Source organism: Solanum tuberosum, unplaced genomic scaffold (genome assembly GCF_000226075.1).
Source record: "Solanum tuberosum cultivar DM 1-3 516 R44 unplaced genomic scaffold, SolTub_3.0 scf00531, whole genome shotgun sequence".
NCBI lineage: Eukaryota > Viridiplantae > Streptophyta > Magnoliopsida > Solanales > Solanaceae > Solanum > Solanum tuberosum.
This window is the reverse complement of record NW_006239449.1, coordinates 327,978-348,540: the sequence shown is the minus strand read 5'-3', so window position 1 is coordinate 348,540 and position 20,563 is coordinate 327,978. Positions and strand designations below refer to the sequence as shown.

Genomic DNA, 20,563 nt, shown 5'->3' with positions numbered 1-20,563 from the left:
GGGAAAATTAGCAATTAAGTCATAATACCTAACATAATTAGTCAAAATAACAACACTTTAAAATATTTATTTAAAATGGCAGAATGACAATATTTTTATAAAATAATATGTATTTAGATTTATTATTTAAAATTAATTTTATTTATGGAAAGAGTCCTATATTGGACCAAATTATATATCAATAACCGTTTAAAAGAAAAAAAAATTAAAACCAATACACATTAACCTTTTTTCAACTCCATTCATGTTTCTTCCCCACTTTTCACGTTTCTTCACCACCTTTCACGTTTCAAATTTATCTTTCTACAAGGTGCTAAATTGTTGTTCATCAAGAAGTCTTCTTAATTGTTAAATGAAATCTATTTATTAATTCAAGCAGATTTCTCGATTGGCAAGGTAATTTCCATTATCCATTTTGATTTATTTTGATTTGATGTTTAAATCACCGATTCTATATATTACGGATTTTCAGTCGAATTTTTCAATTTTTATGTGATTTTGTTTAGTTATTCATCAAATAGTTATGATTTTCAACTTTTTTTTGTGATTTTCTTTTAATTTTTCAGATTTTGGAGAATCTAGAAATTCATATGTATGTTTATTTTGTTTGATATTTAATACATTCTAATTCTTGATAATTTCAAAATTCAAATTATCAAAAAAATTGTTTTCATATTTGAGATTTAGTAGATTGTAATAACTACATTAGCACACATACATCATATATTGTTTGATTTTTTTATACATTCATATTTAATAATTTCGAATTTTGCTTACAGGGTTAGTAATGCACAAGTGAATACGGATTTAGATTCGGTTTTGATGAAAAATAATCAGAAAAAAGAACATAGTAGATGAAGAAGAAGAAGAAGAAAGACAAAGTCAAATAAGAAGGTTACAAAATTGTATTCATATTAATTTTTGTTTGTCAATTGTTTTTCTTTTACTCATCATTTGTATTTTTTATTTAAAATATTGTATTTCTTTTTTAGTTTGTAGTAATTTAAATAGGTATATAATGTATTCGTCACAATTCTATATATTATGATTGAATACATAATTTATAGAATTGTGACGAATACATTATAAGGAGGGAAATGGAAACTTATTGGTATTCATTTTTTCGTTTGAAATACAAAATCATATTGAAATACAACCTGATATTTGAAATACAAACTTAGTAAGACATGTTTTGTATTTTATTTGGCTAAAGCAATATAATTTTATGAATACATAATATATAAAATTGTGCGACGAATACATCACAAGAAGGAGAATACACAATTATTACAAAATCGTATTGAAATACAACTTGATATTTGAAATAAAAACTAAGCTAGAAAATACTTTCTGCAAATTTAAAGTGAAATAATAATATAACAAAATTGGATATTGAAATATAAATACAATTTATTTTGAATACAACTTATTCTATTATATATGTATTCATCGCAACTGTATTTTTCAATTTTATTTCGATCTACCACTAATTTGTATTTATATTTTGGTATATACTACACAACTGCCTTTATTTTTGTACTTGAACTAGAATGCCAAAGAGTTGTATTCATCATAAATCAATACCAACATTTTTTGTATTTTAAATTAGTTATACATATCATTAGGTATTCGAATACATTTCGGATGAACACGTATTCAAAGAAGTTCTAACATTTAAATATCCAAAACAGAGGGCATTAGAAATTTTCCAACACTTCCACTCATATAAGATATAAAATACAAACTACTGTTTTCAATTTTTTTTTTGAAATTCTTAAGAACAAAGAAAAAAACGCTAGAAAGAAAAATGGCAACATATGCTCTTTCAAAAACGTAACTGATGTTAAATTTTTTATAAAAAATTACCTTTTTTGAAAATTTTTGTTCCATGATTTTCTCTATTCAGTTATTAATTATTTGTATAATCAAAATAAAATAAATACATAACTCAATCCTTAACAAATTAAAATATTGACATTTTAAATAAATAGTGAAACTATTGCTAAGGAGTCCCATTAAAAGCTAAAATATTGTTGTTCTGAAAATTTTCTCATATTTTTTAGCCCTTTTAGAACTGAGGCTCAATTGCCCAACCTCTCTTGACCCGCTAACCTCAGGGTTTAAGACAAGGCCAGCCCATGAGATCAGGAAAAATATAATTTTCCGGATAATTACTTTGAAAAATCATTTTGGTCAATTTAATTACAAAAAAAATGACCAATTCATCTTCGACCTTGAGCGAAGTATATATCAAAAGACTCGAAATATCGAGATGATTTCATATCTAAAATTTTGGAATTGAAATGGGCTATAATTATGTCTTGATTGGACTGGGCTGGGCCATCCCATTTTGACATGTCTAGTTGTGGCTGCTTTAGTTCCAAACAGAATTCCAATCAGTTATTGGGCCTGCAATGTAGTTCTAGGTAGCCCATAATAACAATTATAGTGATTGTTGAAATATATACAATATACAATGAGAGTTTATACACAAATTATATACTGATTATATCCTACATACTTTTCTAAGTAAAATTTAAGAATTAAAAATTGATTATATCTTGTTGGCGACTTTTTTGGACGGTTGTGTCGTTTAAAAGTTCCGAATTTAATTGGCAGAATTGGAATTTAGAAAAAGCTATCATAATATTCCACTAAATCGTAATAGTACAAACTATACCGAAAGAACATTAATCTTTTTGTATTTTATCATTTGTGAAAGAATATAACCATTACTAAAAAAAATAAAAAAGATGTAAGTTCAAATTGAGACAAAGCATAGTATTTTTCTTCATTTTTTTTTTGTTTTCTTTTCCACCGTTTTAAATAATTAATGATAGCACATGCCAACAAAGTAAAAGCATGGTCAAAAAGAAAACGATTGGGTCACTAGTGTCTGCAATTAAATGCCACATGTCAAAAGATGACAGTGTTATCTATTTTTTTTTAATTATTCTTTAGTGTTCTTTTATACTTATTATATTAGTAATTGACTTCTTTCAAATTTATTCATATTTTATTAATAGATAAATGACTTTTATGTAATTAAAAAGATAGATGTAATAGATACTAATTAATTAAGGATAAATTAATAAAAATATTCTTATTTTTAAAATTTTGTTATTATTTTTTTGTAAGTCCTAGCTAAAGAACTATTTAGCGTTTATTGCAAATAAATTATGGTTAGTTCCTTCTTCTTTTTTATATTGAAATGAAATTGAAATTATACCCAAAAGTGCCCGAAGCCGACGTTGAATTTTCTCTTGTATCCCAAGTTTGAAAATTTGTTTATAATGGTCCCCTATGCTTGAGGTTGATTTTAATTGGTTCTTGAATATAGCTAAAACTAATTTTAGTTATTTAAATTCGTTAGAATTGAATATTTTTTGTCTTTGTCGAATACTTGTTAAATTTAACAGGAACCATTTTTCATATTAAAAATTAACTACAAAAAGAACGGCCCTTTTAAATGTGAGCTTATATTAAATTCTACTAATTTTTTCATAATTCCTACTATTTTTAATAACTTAAATTTGTTAAATATTTGATGAAACCAAAAATTACATAATTTTACCAAATTTAAAAGATACAAAAAATATATTTAAGAAACAATTTCGAACCTCTTTCAAATATAGAGTATTAGTATGTTTATCATTTTCTCGTCGTGGTGTTAATAGAGTATGCCAGCAAAGTATTCAAGAAATATTGGCATTTGAAATTGTAAGTCAAAAGTGTCACATATTTTTTGAGGAGAAGACCATTTTTTTTTATTCTCAATTCTTGTTTGTTTCACCAGGAAAGTCAATTTTTGTTATTTTATACTATCATTGATTTTGATTCCTTCTTTTAAAAAATTCTCATAATTTTGTTGGTTTATGACTTTATTAATGTCAATGATTTTTTATTTTTTATTTTTTTCACAATACTTTCATATTTCCTAGTATAGTATTTTGTTATGATTATTTTAATTTCCTTTTTAATTTTATAGAGATAAAATTTGCATACACACTTTTCAAATATTCATTTTGAAACTTCCTTAAACATCTGCCACGCTTAAAAAATAGATATGTTTTTTTATATATATATTAAGTACTAGTACATTTTTTAATTTAATTTAATTATTATCGATAGAATGAGTCAGAACTAATTTTTATATTTATTGTTGGATGTTGGATTTGTTTAGCAGCCTTTTCTGTAGGGAAAACTACATAAATCCCACTAGTTTAGGTTCTAATTATTAATATTCCCAATAGTTTCAAATATTACTTCATCTACCATATTTCATACTTGGGATACATGAGTCTGAATCCGCGAGATACATGTATTTGTTGAATTTAAAATAAAGATACATATTTTATTTATTTAAATTAATTGGTTGTAACTAATTTCCTTAATTAGAGGAATAGTTGAGGATTTTCAGAATATATGGACAATTAATTATAAAAATTTAAATTAATCAAATCTCTTAATATAAGGCAAAAATCAAGGAGTGTATCTATGTTTAATTAATTTAATTTCATTATTCTTTCAAATAATAAATTCTTTAATATTATTAATAAAAGACAAAAACATGTATATCTTGGTCATGTATTTTGATTAATTTCATTTTATTACTCTTTGAATAATAAATTCATTAATTTTGATGTATTTATTATCAATATATAATGTATCCAACAAACTAAAGCACTTAGATACATGAGTATCATACAAGTGCATTCATATGTATCATAGAAGTATCTAGTATTAATTTTCATGTATTTGTTATACGTATCTAGTATTAATCTGATGTATCTATATATATGATCTAATATTTATTTCATGTATCTTTTATATGTATATTGTGATGTATCAAGTATCAATTCCATACGTTATATCCAATAAACATGTATCTCAGATACATAGTAAGCATTTACATCTAATTATGTGTATCTAAATATGGATGTAACTGAAACACATAAATTTAGGAACAAATCATAAATGTAGAGTATTTGTTGTATCATTAATTAAAAAAAAGTAAAAAATCAAATTTCTTCCTTTTTTTAGGATCTGATTTTTTCCCTCATAGATACTGATAATCTAACTCAGATACATTAACTCTTAACTAGATACCCTTTGTATCTCTTTCCTCTTCTGCAGATGCCGACGCCACCTCCATTGCACGTTTCCTCGCCATCATGAAATCGTTATCTCCGACAAAAACTTCACCAAACTAGCAGGAAATCTTTCGTTCCTCATTGCGCTCTTCTCCTAGATACACTGAGGAATTGAAATTTGATGATGTTGTACATATTGCTATACTGACCTTGAATGAGAGGTAGATATCTTAACCTTTTTCACATAAGTATTATTATTGTTGTATTCACGAATTTCTTCCCTTGGTTTAGCGTGTTTCTATACGTCCCTTGAAGAAGGATGTAATTCCAATCCCCTCAATTTTGATTCGGCGGTTAGCATCGTGATCATTACCTTATTTGTCATCTCAAAAGTGAAGGATACACAAAAATTGTCATGCACTTGAACCTCCTGTCCATTATAAGTGGGATCAATACTCGCTCATTGCATTGCACCAGAATGTTGTGATCTTTAATGATAATCATTACCTTATGTATCCATTCAGATTTCTGGAGAAAACATCGATGGAGATTGGTAGAAGGGGACAATTGATGAGAGATAAAGATACGGATTGTTATTTGATCATTAGTTGTGGTGTTTAAATATAAAGATAATTAATCACTCCTAGATTTAAGGGATGTGACTCTATCTAATTGTATCTTTTAAAATATATGGTATAAAATATTAAAAGTGGTAATATATATAATTGTTTGGAAGTAGAAGTAAAAGTAGTATATATACTAAGGATGTATGTCTAGTTAAGTAGTTTTTCCTTTTCTGTATGCGCATAACGTGTGTTTGGTGGAATTAAAGTACTTCATGTACAAAAATGTACTACCTAGCTTGCAATTATTGATGATATATGATATGTCTACTAGGACAGAAAATTTATTTTTTAAGAAGATATTTTTATTTTATGATGTTTGGTATATTAAGAAAAAATACTTTTCATAAAAAAAATTAAATGAAAATTCCACGCTTATTGTCTGAACTTATTTACTTACAATGATTTTAGCCTTTTTAATTCTGTATTTTTTTCTCTGGTTATCATCACTTTGACATTATTATTAATCTTTCATCACTTATTTTTTGTTTTCAATTGGTTAATATTAATATGGGAAAATTGTACATAATGACAAACTATTAATTCAAATTAAATGGTATAATCACACTTTGATTTAATTGTGTCATGTAGCAAACTGTTTGCCAGCGCCTCTCTCCCTCAAACTCTCGCTCGCCACTCTCCTCTCTCGCTCACTCCTTCTGTGCTCGCCTCTCTCGCTTTATACAACAGAAGTGTATAAATTGCGTTTCTGTTTGTATAAAGCGAGAGAAAATTGTATATACACATGCAAATACATATATATTCGTCCTATACACTTATAATTATATAATAAAACTATTCCCCTGCCCAGTTCTTCTTTTGTCTTTCTCTCTTTCTCGTTTTATACAACAAATTGTATAAATTAGTCATTTCTGTTTGTATAAAGCGCGAGAAAATTGTATATACACATGCAAATACATATATATTCGTCCTATACACTTATAATTATACAATAAAAATAATTCCCCTGCCCAGTTTTATGCTTGTATAATGTATAATTTATGTTTGTCTAAAGCGAAAGAAAGCGATTTTTTTGATATACAAATATTTTTGTCAACGATTTATACAAACGAGAGGCTAACAACAATTTATACAAATGGCCTGCCAGCGAAATTATACAATTCTGAAGAGGAGCCAACGAATTATACAATTGCTTCTTTTTGTATATATGTATAACGATTATATATATATATATATATATATAATAGAAGGGGAGGAGGAGATATTAGCGCCTGCATTCAAGGAGTCACCCATATATTATTAATCTATTTAAAAATTTACATTATTGGTGATGATTTAATTTTCTATCGCGCAATTTTATTTTTATTTTTTCTTCTATTACAATATTTTTTACACTCGAGCACTTACTTCAAAAGTATTACTTCTCTTGTTTCAATTTATTTGTCTTTTCTGATTTCGATACGTTAAATATATCACAATTTCCTTTAATTTAATAGTCTTATACATATAGTCTAAAAAGTTGAAATTAAAAGGCTATCAAACAAAAAAAGGTCATTTTTTAAAGAATTGACCAAAACGGAAAATAGGACAAGCATTTAGTGGAGTAAATTTTAGGTTTAGCAAACATAAAAATCATATTTGTATGTTATAGCTATAGTTGTATAATTACGCTCCATAGCAAACTTTCTGTTTGCTATAACTATTAATCTGTATATTTCAGTATACATATACATAAAAAATATGTATTTGGGTCTATTGTATATTTCGGTATACAAATGGGTCCTGCATTTGTATATTTCGGTATACAAATGAGATGACAAAAAACATGAAATGTTTACTGCGAATTACAAATAAAAGAAACTATGGCTATAACATTTAATTTGAATTAATAATTTGCAATTTCATACAATTTTCCCTTTTTTTTAACACATAAATAAATTTGTTTTTTTCTTTTTATATAAAAAAACACACAACATATACATACCTATCAGGCTATCACAATAAGGACTTGTCACTGGAGTAAAATACTGAATTCCTTTACCGTTAGAATACTGCCAATAATTCAAGAAATTAAATTGAAGTCTCTGTGACCTCTTCCATGTATTATAGTACACTTTGCAGAATTTCTACCCAACTTAATAATGACGTGACCAAATTTATGTAGTTCCAAATATGTGATTATATGATGCATCTTTTAACTTTTTAGTTAAAAAAATATAGAAAATTTCATGTCTGATCTGTTCATATAATCGGTTTCAAGTTCAAAACAATTATCTCTATAACTCATAAAGCTAGGAGTAAAGCCATACGATACATATATTATATTGAGTTTGTTATTGTTTTATGAAAAAAGAAAAAAAAGCTCATTATTTTATTCGTAATTACAGAAAATCAGCCAGTTGGATCTTACGTAAAGGAAAATATTAAAATATCTTGCGTGGTTACCTAGGTATATTAAAATATCTGTCTTTGTCCTATTGCAAAACTGTCCATTTTAAGCGTTCTTTTCAATTTCTAGGATTAATCCATAATATATTGTTTTCAGAAATTAAAATTAGCATTATTATTTTCTGAAATATAGAGTACCATTGTCCATTTATCTATCATTGCTCTAATAAAAAAGACTATACATGCTGACGTGGAGGAAAAGTGTAATTTAATTAATTTTTTAGTAATATAGAGGATTAATGTTACTAATTTCCTTTAGGGTGTGTTTGGTATGAAGGAAAATGTTTTCCTAGAAAATGTTTTTTTGGAAAACAAGTAGATTTTTGACTTATTTTCTCATGTTTGGTTGGTGAGTAGAAAATATTTTCCAGAAAAGATTTTTAGTGTTTGATTTATGAATGAAAAATGTTTTTGAGAATTTATCTTTTATTTTTACTAGAGTAGAAAATATTTTTTGAAATTGAAAATATTTTTTAAAAACAAACTTAATTTTTTTTTGGGGGGTTGTGGGCTGGTAGGGGGGAGGGTCGAGGGTAGGGGTGACAAAATAAAAATTTGAAGTAGAAAAAAAAAACTTAAATTTTTCTTTGAAGGAGGTGGGGTGGTAGGGGATGATGGGGGCGAGGATAGGGGTGGGGGGTTAAAAAAAATAAAAAATTGAAATTAGAAATATCTTTTAAAAATAACTTTTAATATTTTTTTTGGGGTGGTGGTGGTAGGAGTCTTGGGGTAGGGGTGAGGGTGGGGTAAAAAAATTGAAGTTAAAAATATTTTTTGAAAACAAGCTTTAATTTATTTTTTTATTTTTTTGGGGGGTGGTTTGAGGTAGGGACAAAATAAATTGATTTTTTCAACAAAAAAAAATTGTAATTTGAATTGGAGGAGAGTTTTGGAAAATGTTTTTCTTAAGTTTTGAAGGAAAAGTCATTTTCCTTAAATTTGAGGAAAATGAGTTGATTTGAAAAATATTTTTCAAAACATTTAACCCAGCCAAACATGAGAAAATTGAAAAACATTTTTCTGTTTTCCTTCATACCAAACACACCCTTAATTGGGTTAAATTTTACGTAAAATGAAACGAATATCTTAAAGTCAAATTCAAGAATTATTGATTTGTTTAGCTGTCTTTTCTGAGCGGTTAACCTAACTCATTTAGTTGGTAGGAAGGATAAAGTGTGTTTGTAAATTATGGTGCCACCGGATTGTAGAAACTAGTTTTTAAATTTGTTTGTATTTTTTTTACTCTTTTCCTTCCCATATTTTAAATACTAAGGGTCTATTTAGAAAGCCACCAAGTAATTAGAATTGGTGTAATTACCTCTTGAAAATATATTAATTAATAAACATATGTGCTTAACTAATATTATAAAAAATAATTGATTTATATTTTTTAATTTACATCTTAATTAAATTAATCATAAAAATTAAAAATACATAATTTCTATAAACATCATGAAATGCATATTTGACAAAAAGATTAATATTATAAATATAATACCATAAAATTATAAAACATTTGACAAAAAAATAATCTATCAAGTCTAACTTAAAAAAATAGCTTGTTATGTAAAATATCAAATCAATAGCATGTAATCACATAAAGTAAAAGTTGAGAATAAAAAGGAAATAAAATATAAATAATATAAAAAAATATTTTTAGAAAATATCTTCGAGTACCCCAGTCATCATGAAAATGAAACCAAACAATTCATTTAGCGACTCCATAACCACTTTACCTATCTATATCAAAATTTTGCAAAAAATTAATTTCCGATTAAACTTTTCTAACTTAATACACCTAATTTTTATAGTGCTCTAAATACATGTTTCCACTTCATTTAATAGGGGCTATAGAAAACACATATATCATCTTCATTTAATATGTATCTCTTCCATCAATACTTCTTTACCATCATTTTTAATGCGCTCTCCCTTCTCAACCTCTATTGAAAAAATAAGAAAAAAATAATTTCAAAGAAGTTGATACTTGATAGTGTGAAAAAGGGGAAAAGAAAAAGGAAATACTATTTATTTATCGAAGGTAATACGTACATGGCAACAAAAATAAGAATAAAAAAGTGAGAAAATGATTACTCAATCAATCCATTTGGCATTTTTTACTCCAACCCACTGTCGGCACATTAAATAAAATTCCTACTACGACACGTGGCATCTTTTTAGGGTCCCACAGTTTCCTATTTCTCTTCAAAATCCAATTTATACAGCTCACAAATTAACCCAACCAATCTCTCTCTCTCTCTCTCCTCTTTCTCTCTCCTATATCGCCGTCGTGTTATCCGGTGATAAATATATTTTCCTACGGCGTCTGTAATTTTATTATTCCCACAAATACCCCTTCCTCTACGCCACTCTTCGGTTACACTTCATTAATTTTCTTCTTTCTTGCTTATGCAATTGATTTATTGCTGTCTTTTCAAAGGTAGATGCACCAAAAATTCAAGAATCAAGATTATATGCAATGTATTTTTAGAGTTTTTTTTTTTTTTGCCCACTTGTATTGCTGAATTTTTGAAGGGTTTTACAGGAATTTTGTGATTTGACGATCTGTTGGAGTTGGGATTCTTGAATTTATAGTCGCCGCCGGCAGCCATGTCGGGTCCATTAGATCGGTTTGCTAGACCTTGTAAGTTGATTTTCTTGAATTTTACGTGTTTTTTCTTATTTTCAATTTTGAAGTGCATTACGGGTCAACTTTAGTCTACAGTTATTTTTCTTGATTAAAATTAGGGCTTCTTGAACTTCTTTGAATTTTTCAATTTGTTGACTGTATTGGTCAGATGTGTTGGTGGTTCTTCTTGTAATTCTTTTTACCATCACAAGAACGGACAAAAATATATTATCTTGGATTTTTGAGAAAATATGTACTATTATAATGAAAAATTGAGAAGAATAAATTTCAATGGAGACAAAGTTGTTGTTAATTCTTGGAAAAAAATGTAACTAATGCCTTGTTTTTGGTTATGTCCTGTCTGTGTCTGTTTAGGGAATAAGATACAATTGCTTGCAAGTTATATTCTTAAGATGTAAAGAAACACTAAAGAAAATTGGAAAATCATGTAGTAGAGACGGATTGCTACTTGGTTCTGCACTTGATGAATTCTAATTGACTTGTTCCGAGGACTTGTTTGGTCTAGTTTGTTTTCCCTACTACGCCTCCGCTTTATCTTTTTCGATAGTCTGGAATTGATTTCCGTGCTCCTATTTTTTTTTATAGGCTTTGAGGGGTCATCTACACATGATGAGAGAAGAGAAAGAAAGTCTGATTTTGAGAATTCAGAGGATGAGAGGAGGACGAGAATTGGTTCCCTGAAAAAGAAAGCATTGAATGCGTCAACGAAATTCAAACATTCTCTTAAGAAGAAAAGTAGTAGAAGAAAAAGCAATGTACGGTTGAGCTCACTTTCCATAGAGGATATTCGGGATGCTGAGGAGCTACAGGCTGTTGATCAGTTTAGGCAATCATTACTTTTGGATGAGTTGTTACCTGAAAGACACGATGACTACTATATGATGTTGAGGTAATGTCCTGGTACCTTTAGCATCTACATGTATGTGTGCCCAAAAGTGATAAGATCTATGCTGCATTGAGTTAGTGTGATACTTAGTGTTTAGAGACATTTGGATTATATCTTTGATGTTTGAAACTTTATTCTTATGGATCTTCTGTGCAAATTGGATTTGTTTGTCAACTTTATTAAAAGACTTTCTTACAGGCCTGCCACAATTGGAACAAAAGATAGATCAAATGTGAGTATAGATGTTTAAATCTATACATACATGCATGCAGGCGTATGGAGAATTAAGCAGGATCTGGGTCTGGAGTTTTCTGGTTGTTTCTTCTTGGTGTTGTCCAGTTTTAGCAGCATTCCAATTTATTAACAATTGTTCCATGTGTGTTGCAGGTTCTTAAAAGCAAGAAAGTTTGATATTGAGAAAGCCAAGCATATGTGGGCTGATATGCTTCAGTGGAGGAAGGATTTTGGAACTGACACAATCACGCAGGTAATATTATTTTTTTTTTTTTGAGAATTCCTCCCCAATGTATTGGCTAGGAGCCTAGGACAATGTTCTTTATTATATACTTATCATATCTTTGTCGAATCGTTTAGACTGAAATGCTTTCTGTACTTAATTTCATCAGGATTTTGAATTCCCGGAGTTGGAAGAAGTGGTAAAATATTATCCCCAAGGTTATCATGGGATTGATAAGGAGGGAAGGCCAGTATACATTGAAAGATTAGGGAAAGTTGATCCTAACAAACTCATGCAAGTCACAACCATGGATCGTTATATAAAATACCACGTAAGGGAGTTCGAGAAAACTTTTTTGATTAAGTTTCCAGCTTGTACAATAGCTGCAAAAAGGCAGATCGATTGTAGCACTACTATTTTGGACGTTCAGGGAGTGGTAAGTTACTTTTGTCGGTTTTTCTTTCTCTAACCTTGATGATTTGAAAAGCAGTTTTTGTGCGAACAAGGTGTTATTCTTATCTTTATTCTTAATCATTGGTTTCTCAGGGTTTGAAAAACTTTAGCAAGAGTGCAAGGGAGCTCATTTTGCGGCTCCAGAAGATTGATGGTGATAATTATCCTGAGGCATGATTTTATCCGCACCTGAATAAATATTACTAATGAGGGTCTCTTAACTGTGGGATCATTCACACATTTTCCTATTTTTCTTTGATATGTGCAGACGCTTCATCAGATGTTCATAATCAATGCTGGGGCTGGGTTTAGGCTCCTGTGGAATACTGTTAAGAGTTTTCTGGACCCCAAGACGGCCTCCAAGATACATGTCTGTCAATGCTTTTCTCCACTTGTGTTGTCTCCGTTTTAAAAAATGTGGTTGCATTTACGTTACTTTTGTTTTGATGTCTCTTATAGGTTCTTGGGAACAAGTATCAGAATAAATTGCTTGAAATAGTTGATGCTAGGTAAAAAGAACTGAATTCTTATCCATTGGTCAAGGAGTTTTTTCTATATTTATTTATTTAGTAGTATTGCTGACAATCTGTTCAATGTTTTTCTGCTGATTTTTTATGCAGTGAGTTGCCAGATTTCATAGGTGGTAACTGTACATGTGCAGATCGAGGAGGTTGCATGCGTTCAGATAAAGGACCATGGCAAAATCCAGATATATTGAAGGTACTTTCAAGGCCTTCACAGCCGATGTAACGTTATTTTCTGATAATGCTCTGTTCGTCACATCTTCAGGAAGATGTTCATCTCTAAGATGTTTTTAAAAATGAGAAACCATCTCTTTTGGTGACTCAGAGATATTATTTCAAACTAATGGAACCCCACCCCGCCTCCTACCCCTCACCCATTTTCTTTTTGGGATGTAGATGATTGGTGAAGCACGACGTGCCAAGCAGCTTGTTAAAGTTCTAAATAGTGAAGGGAAGATAGTTTATGCTAAGCCTCGCTACCCAACGGTAGGATTTCTGCCACATTTCCAAATTATTAAGAAATACTCCATATTGTTTGCTTTCCGGAAGGTTGGTACTCATATTCTTTATTTTTGCAGGTGAAAGGTAGTAGTGACACCTCTACTGCTGAATCTGGATCTGAAGCTGAAGATATTGCTTCCCCAAAAGCTGTAAGGAGTTATTCACATCTCCGGCTTACTCCTGTACGAGAAGAGGTATACTTTCCATTTTCGCTTAATTTCATGAATTGATTTTTCTTTTAGTGTTTCACTTCTTTTGTGCTGAGGGTCTATCCAGAACTGCCTCTTTGTACCTCACAAAGGTATGGGTAGGGTTTGCGTACATCCTACCCTCCCCAAACCTCACTTGTGGGACTACACTAGGTATGTTGTTGGCTTTTCTTTTACTGAAAGGGCATTGTTTGGACATCACTTTATAAAAAATCCTTCTGGACATCAAACCACAATTGATATCTGATGTTCTTGTTTGAGATGAGCCTGTGATTCAACCTTGTGTCACTTAGATTAATCACATTCACGTTCCTTGTTTGATTATGAAGTTGGGTATAGTATTTGTTATTGTCATATTTAAGTTTTGCTCTCCATCAAACAGGCTAAGGCTATTGGAATGCCTGGCTACACCTCAAACTTCCCAGGATATGATGAATATGTTCCTATGGTTGACAAGGCTGTTGATTCTGCATGGAAGAAGGAACCATCCCTTCAAAGACCCTCCACCCCCAAAGGTTAGAATTATTGAGAAGAGAATGCACTGCTTATGTACACACTATGAAAGGGGGAGGGGAGGAAGCATAAGCATCACTGAATTCATATAGTTAATTTAACTGGTGGTTATATTTTTGCACCTAATCATGGAAAAAAGAGAAGCTCACTTTGTTAGGTGTACAATTCCAAGGTTAACTTGGAACACATTATGCTTCTTGTTGGTTTACTACAACAGTTGTCTTGATAAATTTCTTCATTTGTATTGACATTATTTCCATCTCTATTTACCTTTTCCAGCGATGCTTCCACCAGCAGGCTCTGAAAAGCCTGTAGAAGGTCTTCATACTCGAGTTTTAGGACTTCTTATGGCCTTCTTCATGACTGTTGTGGTGCTTTTCCGCTCAGTTACATGCCGTGTTACCAAGAAACTTCAAGATGCATCGACTGTTGAGAACCAAGATGTTCAAGACTTTACTTTTGATGCCAGCCCTAAAGAGGAGTTTCGACCCCCTTCACCTACTCCAGCCTTTACAGAAGCTCAACTGCTCTCCGTTGTTCTCAAGAGACTGGGTGAACTTGAAGACAAAGTAAATACTCTTCAAGAAAAGCCATCTGAGATGCCTTATGAAAAAGCGGAACTGCTAAATGCAGCTGTTTGCCGGGTGGATGGCCTAGAAGCTGAGTTAATAGCAACCAAGAAGGTAACAGTTTATGATGTCTCTCTAAATAGGCAAAGGGAAATCCCGTTCTTGAGTTGATAACTTTTTTCCTGCTTGTTTATGGTTGAACAGGCATTACATGAGGCATTGATGAGGCAAGAAGAACTTCTCGCTTACATTGATGGTCAAGAAGCTGCCAAGTTCCAGGTGAGCTTCTGTTATTGCATGGTAGTTGAATATCATCAGAGTGGGACTTTAGCCTAGTTAGGATTTTGTTGCCATAATATCTTACGGTTTTTACACGCTGAGAAGAAAAACTAGTATGAGAAATCAAGTTTTTTGAACAGGAATGCGCGTGCATTTTCCTCTTTGTGCTATTAAGTTGGTGTATTCGTGTGGTTCCATAAATTGAGTTTTGTTTCTAATTTGCATCCATAATGCCTTGTTCTGCAGAAAAAGAAGAAGTTTTGCTTTTAAGATGACGATGGTTCAGGACGGGGATCTCGGATTTTCCACTGTAGTATCTCAAATGAGATACATATTTGTAATGTGTTGTCAAAATACTCCCAGTCATTGTGCAGTGCATCCGTGTTAAGTAATTCCTTTTTGGATCGTGTATTTCATTTACAAAATGAGGTGAACACTTGCTCATAATGTGAAAAATTATAATTTCTTTTAAGTTTGTTGTGTGTTTGTTTTTGACATTCTGAAGTAATATTTGAAATGATGATATAAAATGAACAAAGTCTGGATCATATAGCCGGCTCTAACTTGTTTGAGACTGAGGTGTAGTAGTTGTTGATGTAATATTTGAAGGTGATGTGATTTTTATATTCGAGTAGAAATGCACTAACTTTTTCTGAACGGGTAGTGATTTTTAATTCCTTAAACACTTTAGGAATGGAACATTTCTCCATCTGTGTGAATTGAAGTGAAATAATGAAAGCTAAAAGCTCAATTAAAACAAACAAACAGACAATATATTAAAAGAGGTAAAATGAACGATGTTGCTGTATCATGGAAAACAAGACTGTAATATGAACAAAAGCAAACAGCAAACTGCTTCCATCTTTATTTACAGAAAAAAATACAAGCTGATGTATCTGTAATGTGCCATAATATATGGCATTTACAATTAGAGCTCCAATGGAGAGGGTGAACAGTAAATCTCGCCGAAGAAGATAGAACAAAGCTACTGCAGTAGTGCTGGTGAATAGCACAACAAGTAATGTAAACAATGTTCAAGTTTACAGAGTTAAATTTTACAAATATGTGAGAGATCATTCAAACAAACTTTCTTGGGCCAAAAAAAATAAAATCACCATCTCTACATCTATATCTAAAGAAATTCAAACTTAAAAAACAAAGAACTTCTTCTTCTTCTTCTTTTTCTTCTCAAGGACGGATAGGAGCTCTTGTTGACGGACAAGAGCTTCATCAAGAGCCTGTCAGTTTAAAAGTAAGCAAAAAAAGGTTTATTAGGCAATGGAGTATGAAAGATTCCTTCTAATCTGAAGAAAAGCAGATAATACCTTCTTGGTAGCTAAAAGTTCTTCCTCCAAAGTACCAACCCGGTTGATGGCTGCGTTAAGCATGTTCTCTTTCTCAGGTGGCATAGAAGAAGGTTTCTGGCTTAGAGTAATGACCTTATCCTCGAGTTCTTCCATGCGTTTCATCATGCTAATGTAATCTTTTGTCGAGATGACATGTCCATGAGTCTCTTCTTTAATCATGTCAGCACTATACAAAGAACCAGCCAAGAGTGTAGCATCTGTAAGTTTCCTTGGCATGTTTTTAGTCATCCGAACCAATGTCACAATGCCCATCACTAAAGTCATCACTCCACTGAAAACAGGGTTGCCAAATCCTTCTGATGACTTACAAGCATCGTGGACAGGGAAGAAATCTGTTGCTCGAAAAAGGAATACATGTTAAATATAGCACAGAGGAATTAGCAGATAGAGAAAAATACTGAACTCAACCATGAGGTAAAGGATTGCTCAACATCATATAACATTTCCTCAACATCAAGGGGGGTTTGTATGTACCTTTAGAATTAGCTAAGTTGCCAGCTTTTACTTGTTTAGGCCAAGTCGCATAGACAGCCTTGTCCACGATAGGGATATCAAACTGAAAAGCAAAACCAAAACGTAGAATTTAGATTAAGGTATAGCACTGCACTGCGAAGAAGCTAAAAGAAGTCGGAAAAGTTGTGTCTGATGAAGAAGCAACTTACTTCCTCACGGACAGGGGAAAGCTGGCCATTATCCCTTTGAACCTTGGAAGAGTCAGTTTCCTTTCTAAAAGAAGTGCTCTTCTGCAACATTGAGGGACTTTGTTACTATATTTAATAAAGAATAAAAGTAACTGAGAAAAACAGCAGAGATAAACACCTTGGTGTTGGCATTGTCATCCTCTGGGATAGTTTTCTCATCAATAGAGATTACAATTTTGTGTGAACATTTATGCTCACCATTGCGAACCATCTGTGCATCAAATCAATCACAGATTTCAGAGGAAATTGATACCACTAGCAGTCTTAAAGGTACAAATGAACCAAAGGACTTACGAATTAGTATTAATAATCTTATGAATGCAAAATTACAAAGTTGAAAGTTACCCTCATTATTTCTGGATCATTCCATGGACCTTTATCAGAAACCATGCATCCTCCTTTATCAGCACAAGTACATGTTCCACCTAAGAACTCCGGCAATTCGCTGGTACAATATCAAACCATAATTAGGGTCTATGCAGATAATCTAGTAGTCTGAAATGTATAATTTCACCTTAAGTTAAAGAGTTACCTTGCGTCAATTATTTCAAGCAACTTGCTGTGATATTTATTGCCTAGAACCTAGAAAAAACAAGAAGACTTGTGTTATACTACATGACAGACAAAAATAGTGCTTAGACTTGTGGTTGACTATAAGCTTACATGGATCTTTTGAGTGGTCTTTGGATCAAGGAATGACTTGACGGAATTCCACAAGAGCCTGAATCCAGAGCCAGCATTGATGATGTACATTCGGCACAAGCTCTAGAAATTGAATACATGATTTAATTAAACATGAGGACTTAAAAAACTCTTATTTAACATATGATATGAATGGCTGCCCTGTTGTACCTCGGGGTAATTGTTGCCATCAATAGCCTGGAGGCGTTGAATGAGATCCCTTGCTGACTTGTTGAAGTTTTTAAGTCCCTGAGGCAGGCAAGTTATATTAGTAACCCGAAAAATGAGGCAGGTTCACAGTGATTGATTGTGAAAAATTTATCCTATGATCATACCACTCCTTGGACATCCAGGATAGTTGTGCTTGTGTCAATGTGTCTTTTGGCTGCAAGTGAGCAGGCTGGCATCTTCTCATTAATGGTCCTCTCGAACTCCTGTACATGATACTTGAGATATCGGTCCATTGTTGTGGCTTGTAATAGCTTGACCGAATCTACTTGACCAATTCTTTCAATGTAAACTGGTCTCCCTTCTTTGTCAACTCCATGATGGCCTTGTGGATAGTACTTTAGGACCTCTTCCTTTTCCTTGAAGTCAAAGTCCTAATCAAGATGCACAAAACATCATCATCATCAGTTCCTAAAAACTTGATTCTCAGTAGCATTATGATCAAAAATACCTCTGTGATGGTGTCTGCACCGAATTCCCTCCTCCACTGGAGCATATCAGACCACATCTGCTTTGTTTTCTCAATGTCAAACTTTCTAGCCTTCAAGAATCTGTCATTTTTCACATTTTTCATTTTGAGATGGTATGTATTAAGGAAAAGACATGATCTGATGACAAAGGTACATAAGGAAACAGTTTGGACACCTTAGCATCAAATGATAATCATCATGTTTAGCAGGAAGTAATTCTTCAAGGATGAGAGCTTGGCGAAAGGCATCAACTGCCTTTAATTCCTCCGCGTCATGTTCATCTTCTAAAACAAGGACAGACATGACTCTGCTGTTTCTACGACCCCTTTTTGTTAGAGAATTTCTAAACTTGGTGGAGGCATTAATTGCCGCTTTCTTGATAGATCCAAGCCTTGTCTTCCTCTCATCTTCTGCATCCATATCAAACTTTTCTAGACCTGTGAAACAACAAACATAAGCAGATGCCATATGCTACCTAACAATCAAGATGATAGCCATAGACTAACAACAACACAAAAACTTACTTGGCCTGACAGGTCTTTCAAGAGGTCCTGACTTGTACTCACTCATGATTGAATTAAGCTAGCTACCTGTAATCTCCTGGAGATAGTTTGTGACAAATTAGAGGTTTAATCTCTTGCTGAATTCCTACACCTTTTCAAACAAAAAAAGGCAAAGTTAGAGAAGAAAACACCAACAAAAATAGGCACTTGAGATTTCCTCAATATAAGAATTACTCCAAAAGCAAAACAAAGTTAATTCATGAGGCGAGAATCATCCTAAAGAGACAATAGTTCAATCATCAACCAATAGGGGGACAATCTAACATTGTGCACCTTAGGAATGAAGTCTTTGATAGCATGTTATGAAAATAAACATCGAACCTAACTCAAGCTAAATAACATAACGATACGACAATTCAATCTCTCAATCGAAGAATCTAAACCATTAATCTTATGACATTCAAGAAAAAAATGAATACAAAAAAGGAAAAGTAGCAAGAATATTATTATTATTATTACCAGTGACATAAGTGTCAGGGACATTTGAGAAAATTGGTAGAGAGTTGTCTTATATAACCGAATTATTAGTCTCCGAAAGTATTGCTGTCCCAATAACTTAGCTAATGGACAAGCGATAATATTTCTTTCTATTTTTCTAATCAGATAAATGCTGATTTAATTTGGATACATTAATTTGATAATAATTACTACTACTTTTAATTTGACGAGGTCCTCACATTAGTCAAATATACAGCTAAGCTAATATCTTCTTCGTGTTTTATGCGTAATGCAAAGCACTATCTTCAAACTATAGGTACGCTCCCCACGCTTATAAGCCTTACATTTTTATTTTATTTTTGCTTTATCAATGTCATTGTCATAAATGACACAAATAATTTTTAAGCTATTGTACTTTTTTTCTTTCTGTGTGAGATCATTCACATTGTCGGTTTCAAGTCTGGATAAATAAAAAGGGTTGTTGATGCATGGTCAATCAAAAATAACTTTTCTACCTTAGTAAATTACATTGAATTTGTTATTATTGATATTTAATTTACCTGTTTGAAGTGGAGGAGAACCGATTATTACCTTATCCAACTACCTATAGACGATGGTTGATCCTTGTACAATCACTTGAAAAGAAATAATATTGTACTCTTCATGATATGAGAGTTAATTATTCATGTAAGTAAGAGACTGAAAATATAGTCATAAATTAAAATAATATGTTACATAATAATGCTGATGAATTATCATGTCTATAATTATTATGTTACATTTGGTTCAAGGAATAGCAATAAATTTTCCATTATTCCAAAATATACATGTGAACCAAATTATTGAAATTCATAATGCATTCTTAGATTGAGAATTATTAAGAGATTGGTATAAATACATATGGGTGAGAGAAGGAGGTTGGTGGTTGATCAATTTATTTTGTTCAATA

At 31.4% G+C, this 20,563-nt stretch overlaps 2 protein-coding genes across 3 annotated transcripts; one reads left to right on the top strand and one right to left on the bottom strand.

Annotated features, from left to right (window-relative positions):
* The first annotated feature begins 10,359 nt into the window (after window positions 1-10,359).
* LOC102594427 (phosphatidylinositol/phosphatidylcholine transfer protein SFH8-like) lies at window positions 10,360-15,714 on the top strand. Its single transcript, XM_006365067.2, has 15 exons — window positions 10,360-10,565; window positions 10,671-10,769; window positions 11,361-11,664; window positions 12,049-12,148; window positions 12,288-12,554; window positions 12,665-12,742; window positions 12,840-12,941; window positions 13,031-13,080; window positions 13,192-13,291; window positions 13,492-13,581; window positions 13,674-13,790; window positions 14,188-14,320; window positions 14,598-15,001; window positions 15,092-15,166; window positions 15,413-15,714. Exons 2-15 carry the CDS (start codon window positions 10,736-10,738, stop codon window positions 15,434-15,436), a joined length of 1,878 nt encoding a protein of 625 aa, XP_006365129.1. The 5' UTR covers window positions 10,360-10,565; window positions 10,671-10,735; the 3' UTR covers window positions 15,437-15,714.
* Window positions 15,715-16,008: 294 nt separating this feature from the next.
* On the bottom strand, window positions 16,009-19,720 carry LOC102593879 (phosphatidylinositol/phosphatidylcholine transfer protein SFH12-like). Of its 2 annotated transcripts, none has more exons than XM_006365065.2 (14): window positions 19,636-19,720; window positions 19,138-19,267; window positions 18,789-19,050; window positions 18,595-18,694; window positions 18,251-18,517; window positions 18,087-18,164; window positions 17,898-17,999; window positions 17,767-17,816; window positions 17,580-17,679; window positions 17,353-17,445; window positions 17,196-17,276; window positions 17,008-17,089; window positions 16,492-16,865; window positions 16,009-16,404 (listed from the first exon to the last, which is right to left on the bottom strand). In XM_006365065.2, the coding sequence occupies exons 2-14, from the start codon at window positions 19,181-19,183 to the stop codon at window positions 16,315-16,317; spliced, it is 1,725 nt and encodes a 574-aa protein (XP_006365127.1). In that variant the 5' UTR covers window positions 19,184-19,267; window positions 19,636-19,720; the 3' UTR covers window positions 16,009-16,314. The 2 variants fall into 2 exon arrangements, with proteins under 2 accessions (XP_006365127.1, XP_006365128.1); XM_006365066.2 differs by lacking the exon at window positions 19,636-19,720 and adding an exon at window positions 19,450-19,548.
* Window positions 19,721-20,563: the final 843 nt, after the last annotated feature.

Bases quoted from the DNA above. Each gene is read 5' to 3' on its own strand.
- LOC102594427 (XM_006365067.2), top strand. From the start codon at position 10,736: ATGTCGGGTCCATTAGATCGGTTTGCTAGACCTT. The intron at 14,321-14,597 runs GTTAGAATTATT...TACCTTTTCCAG, and splicing joins AAGACCCTCCACCCCCAAAG to CGATGCTTCCACCAGCAGGC. The intron at 15,002-15,091 runs GTAACAGTTTAT...ATGGTTGAACAG, and splicing joins AGTTAATAGCAACCAAGAAG to GCATTACATGAGGCATTGAT.
- LOC102593879 (XM_006365065.2), bottom strand. From the start codon at position 19,183: ATGAGTGAGTACAAGTCAGGACCTCTTGAAAGACCTGTCAGGCCAA. The intron at 19,051-19,137 runs GTAAGTTTTTGT...GTTGTTTCACAG, and splicing joins TGAAAGACCTGTCAGGCCAA to GTCTAGAAAAGTTTGATATG. The intron at 18,000-18,086 runs GTACAACAGGGC...TTCAATTTCTAG, and splicing joins ATGGCAACAATTACCCCGAG to AGCTTGTGCCGAATGTACAT.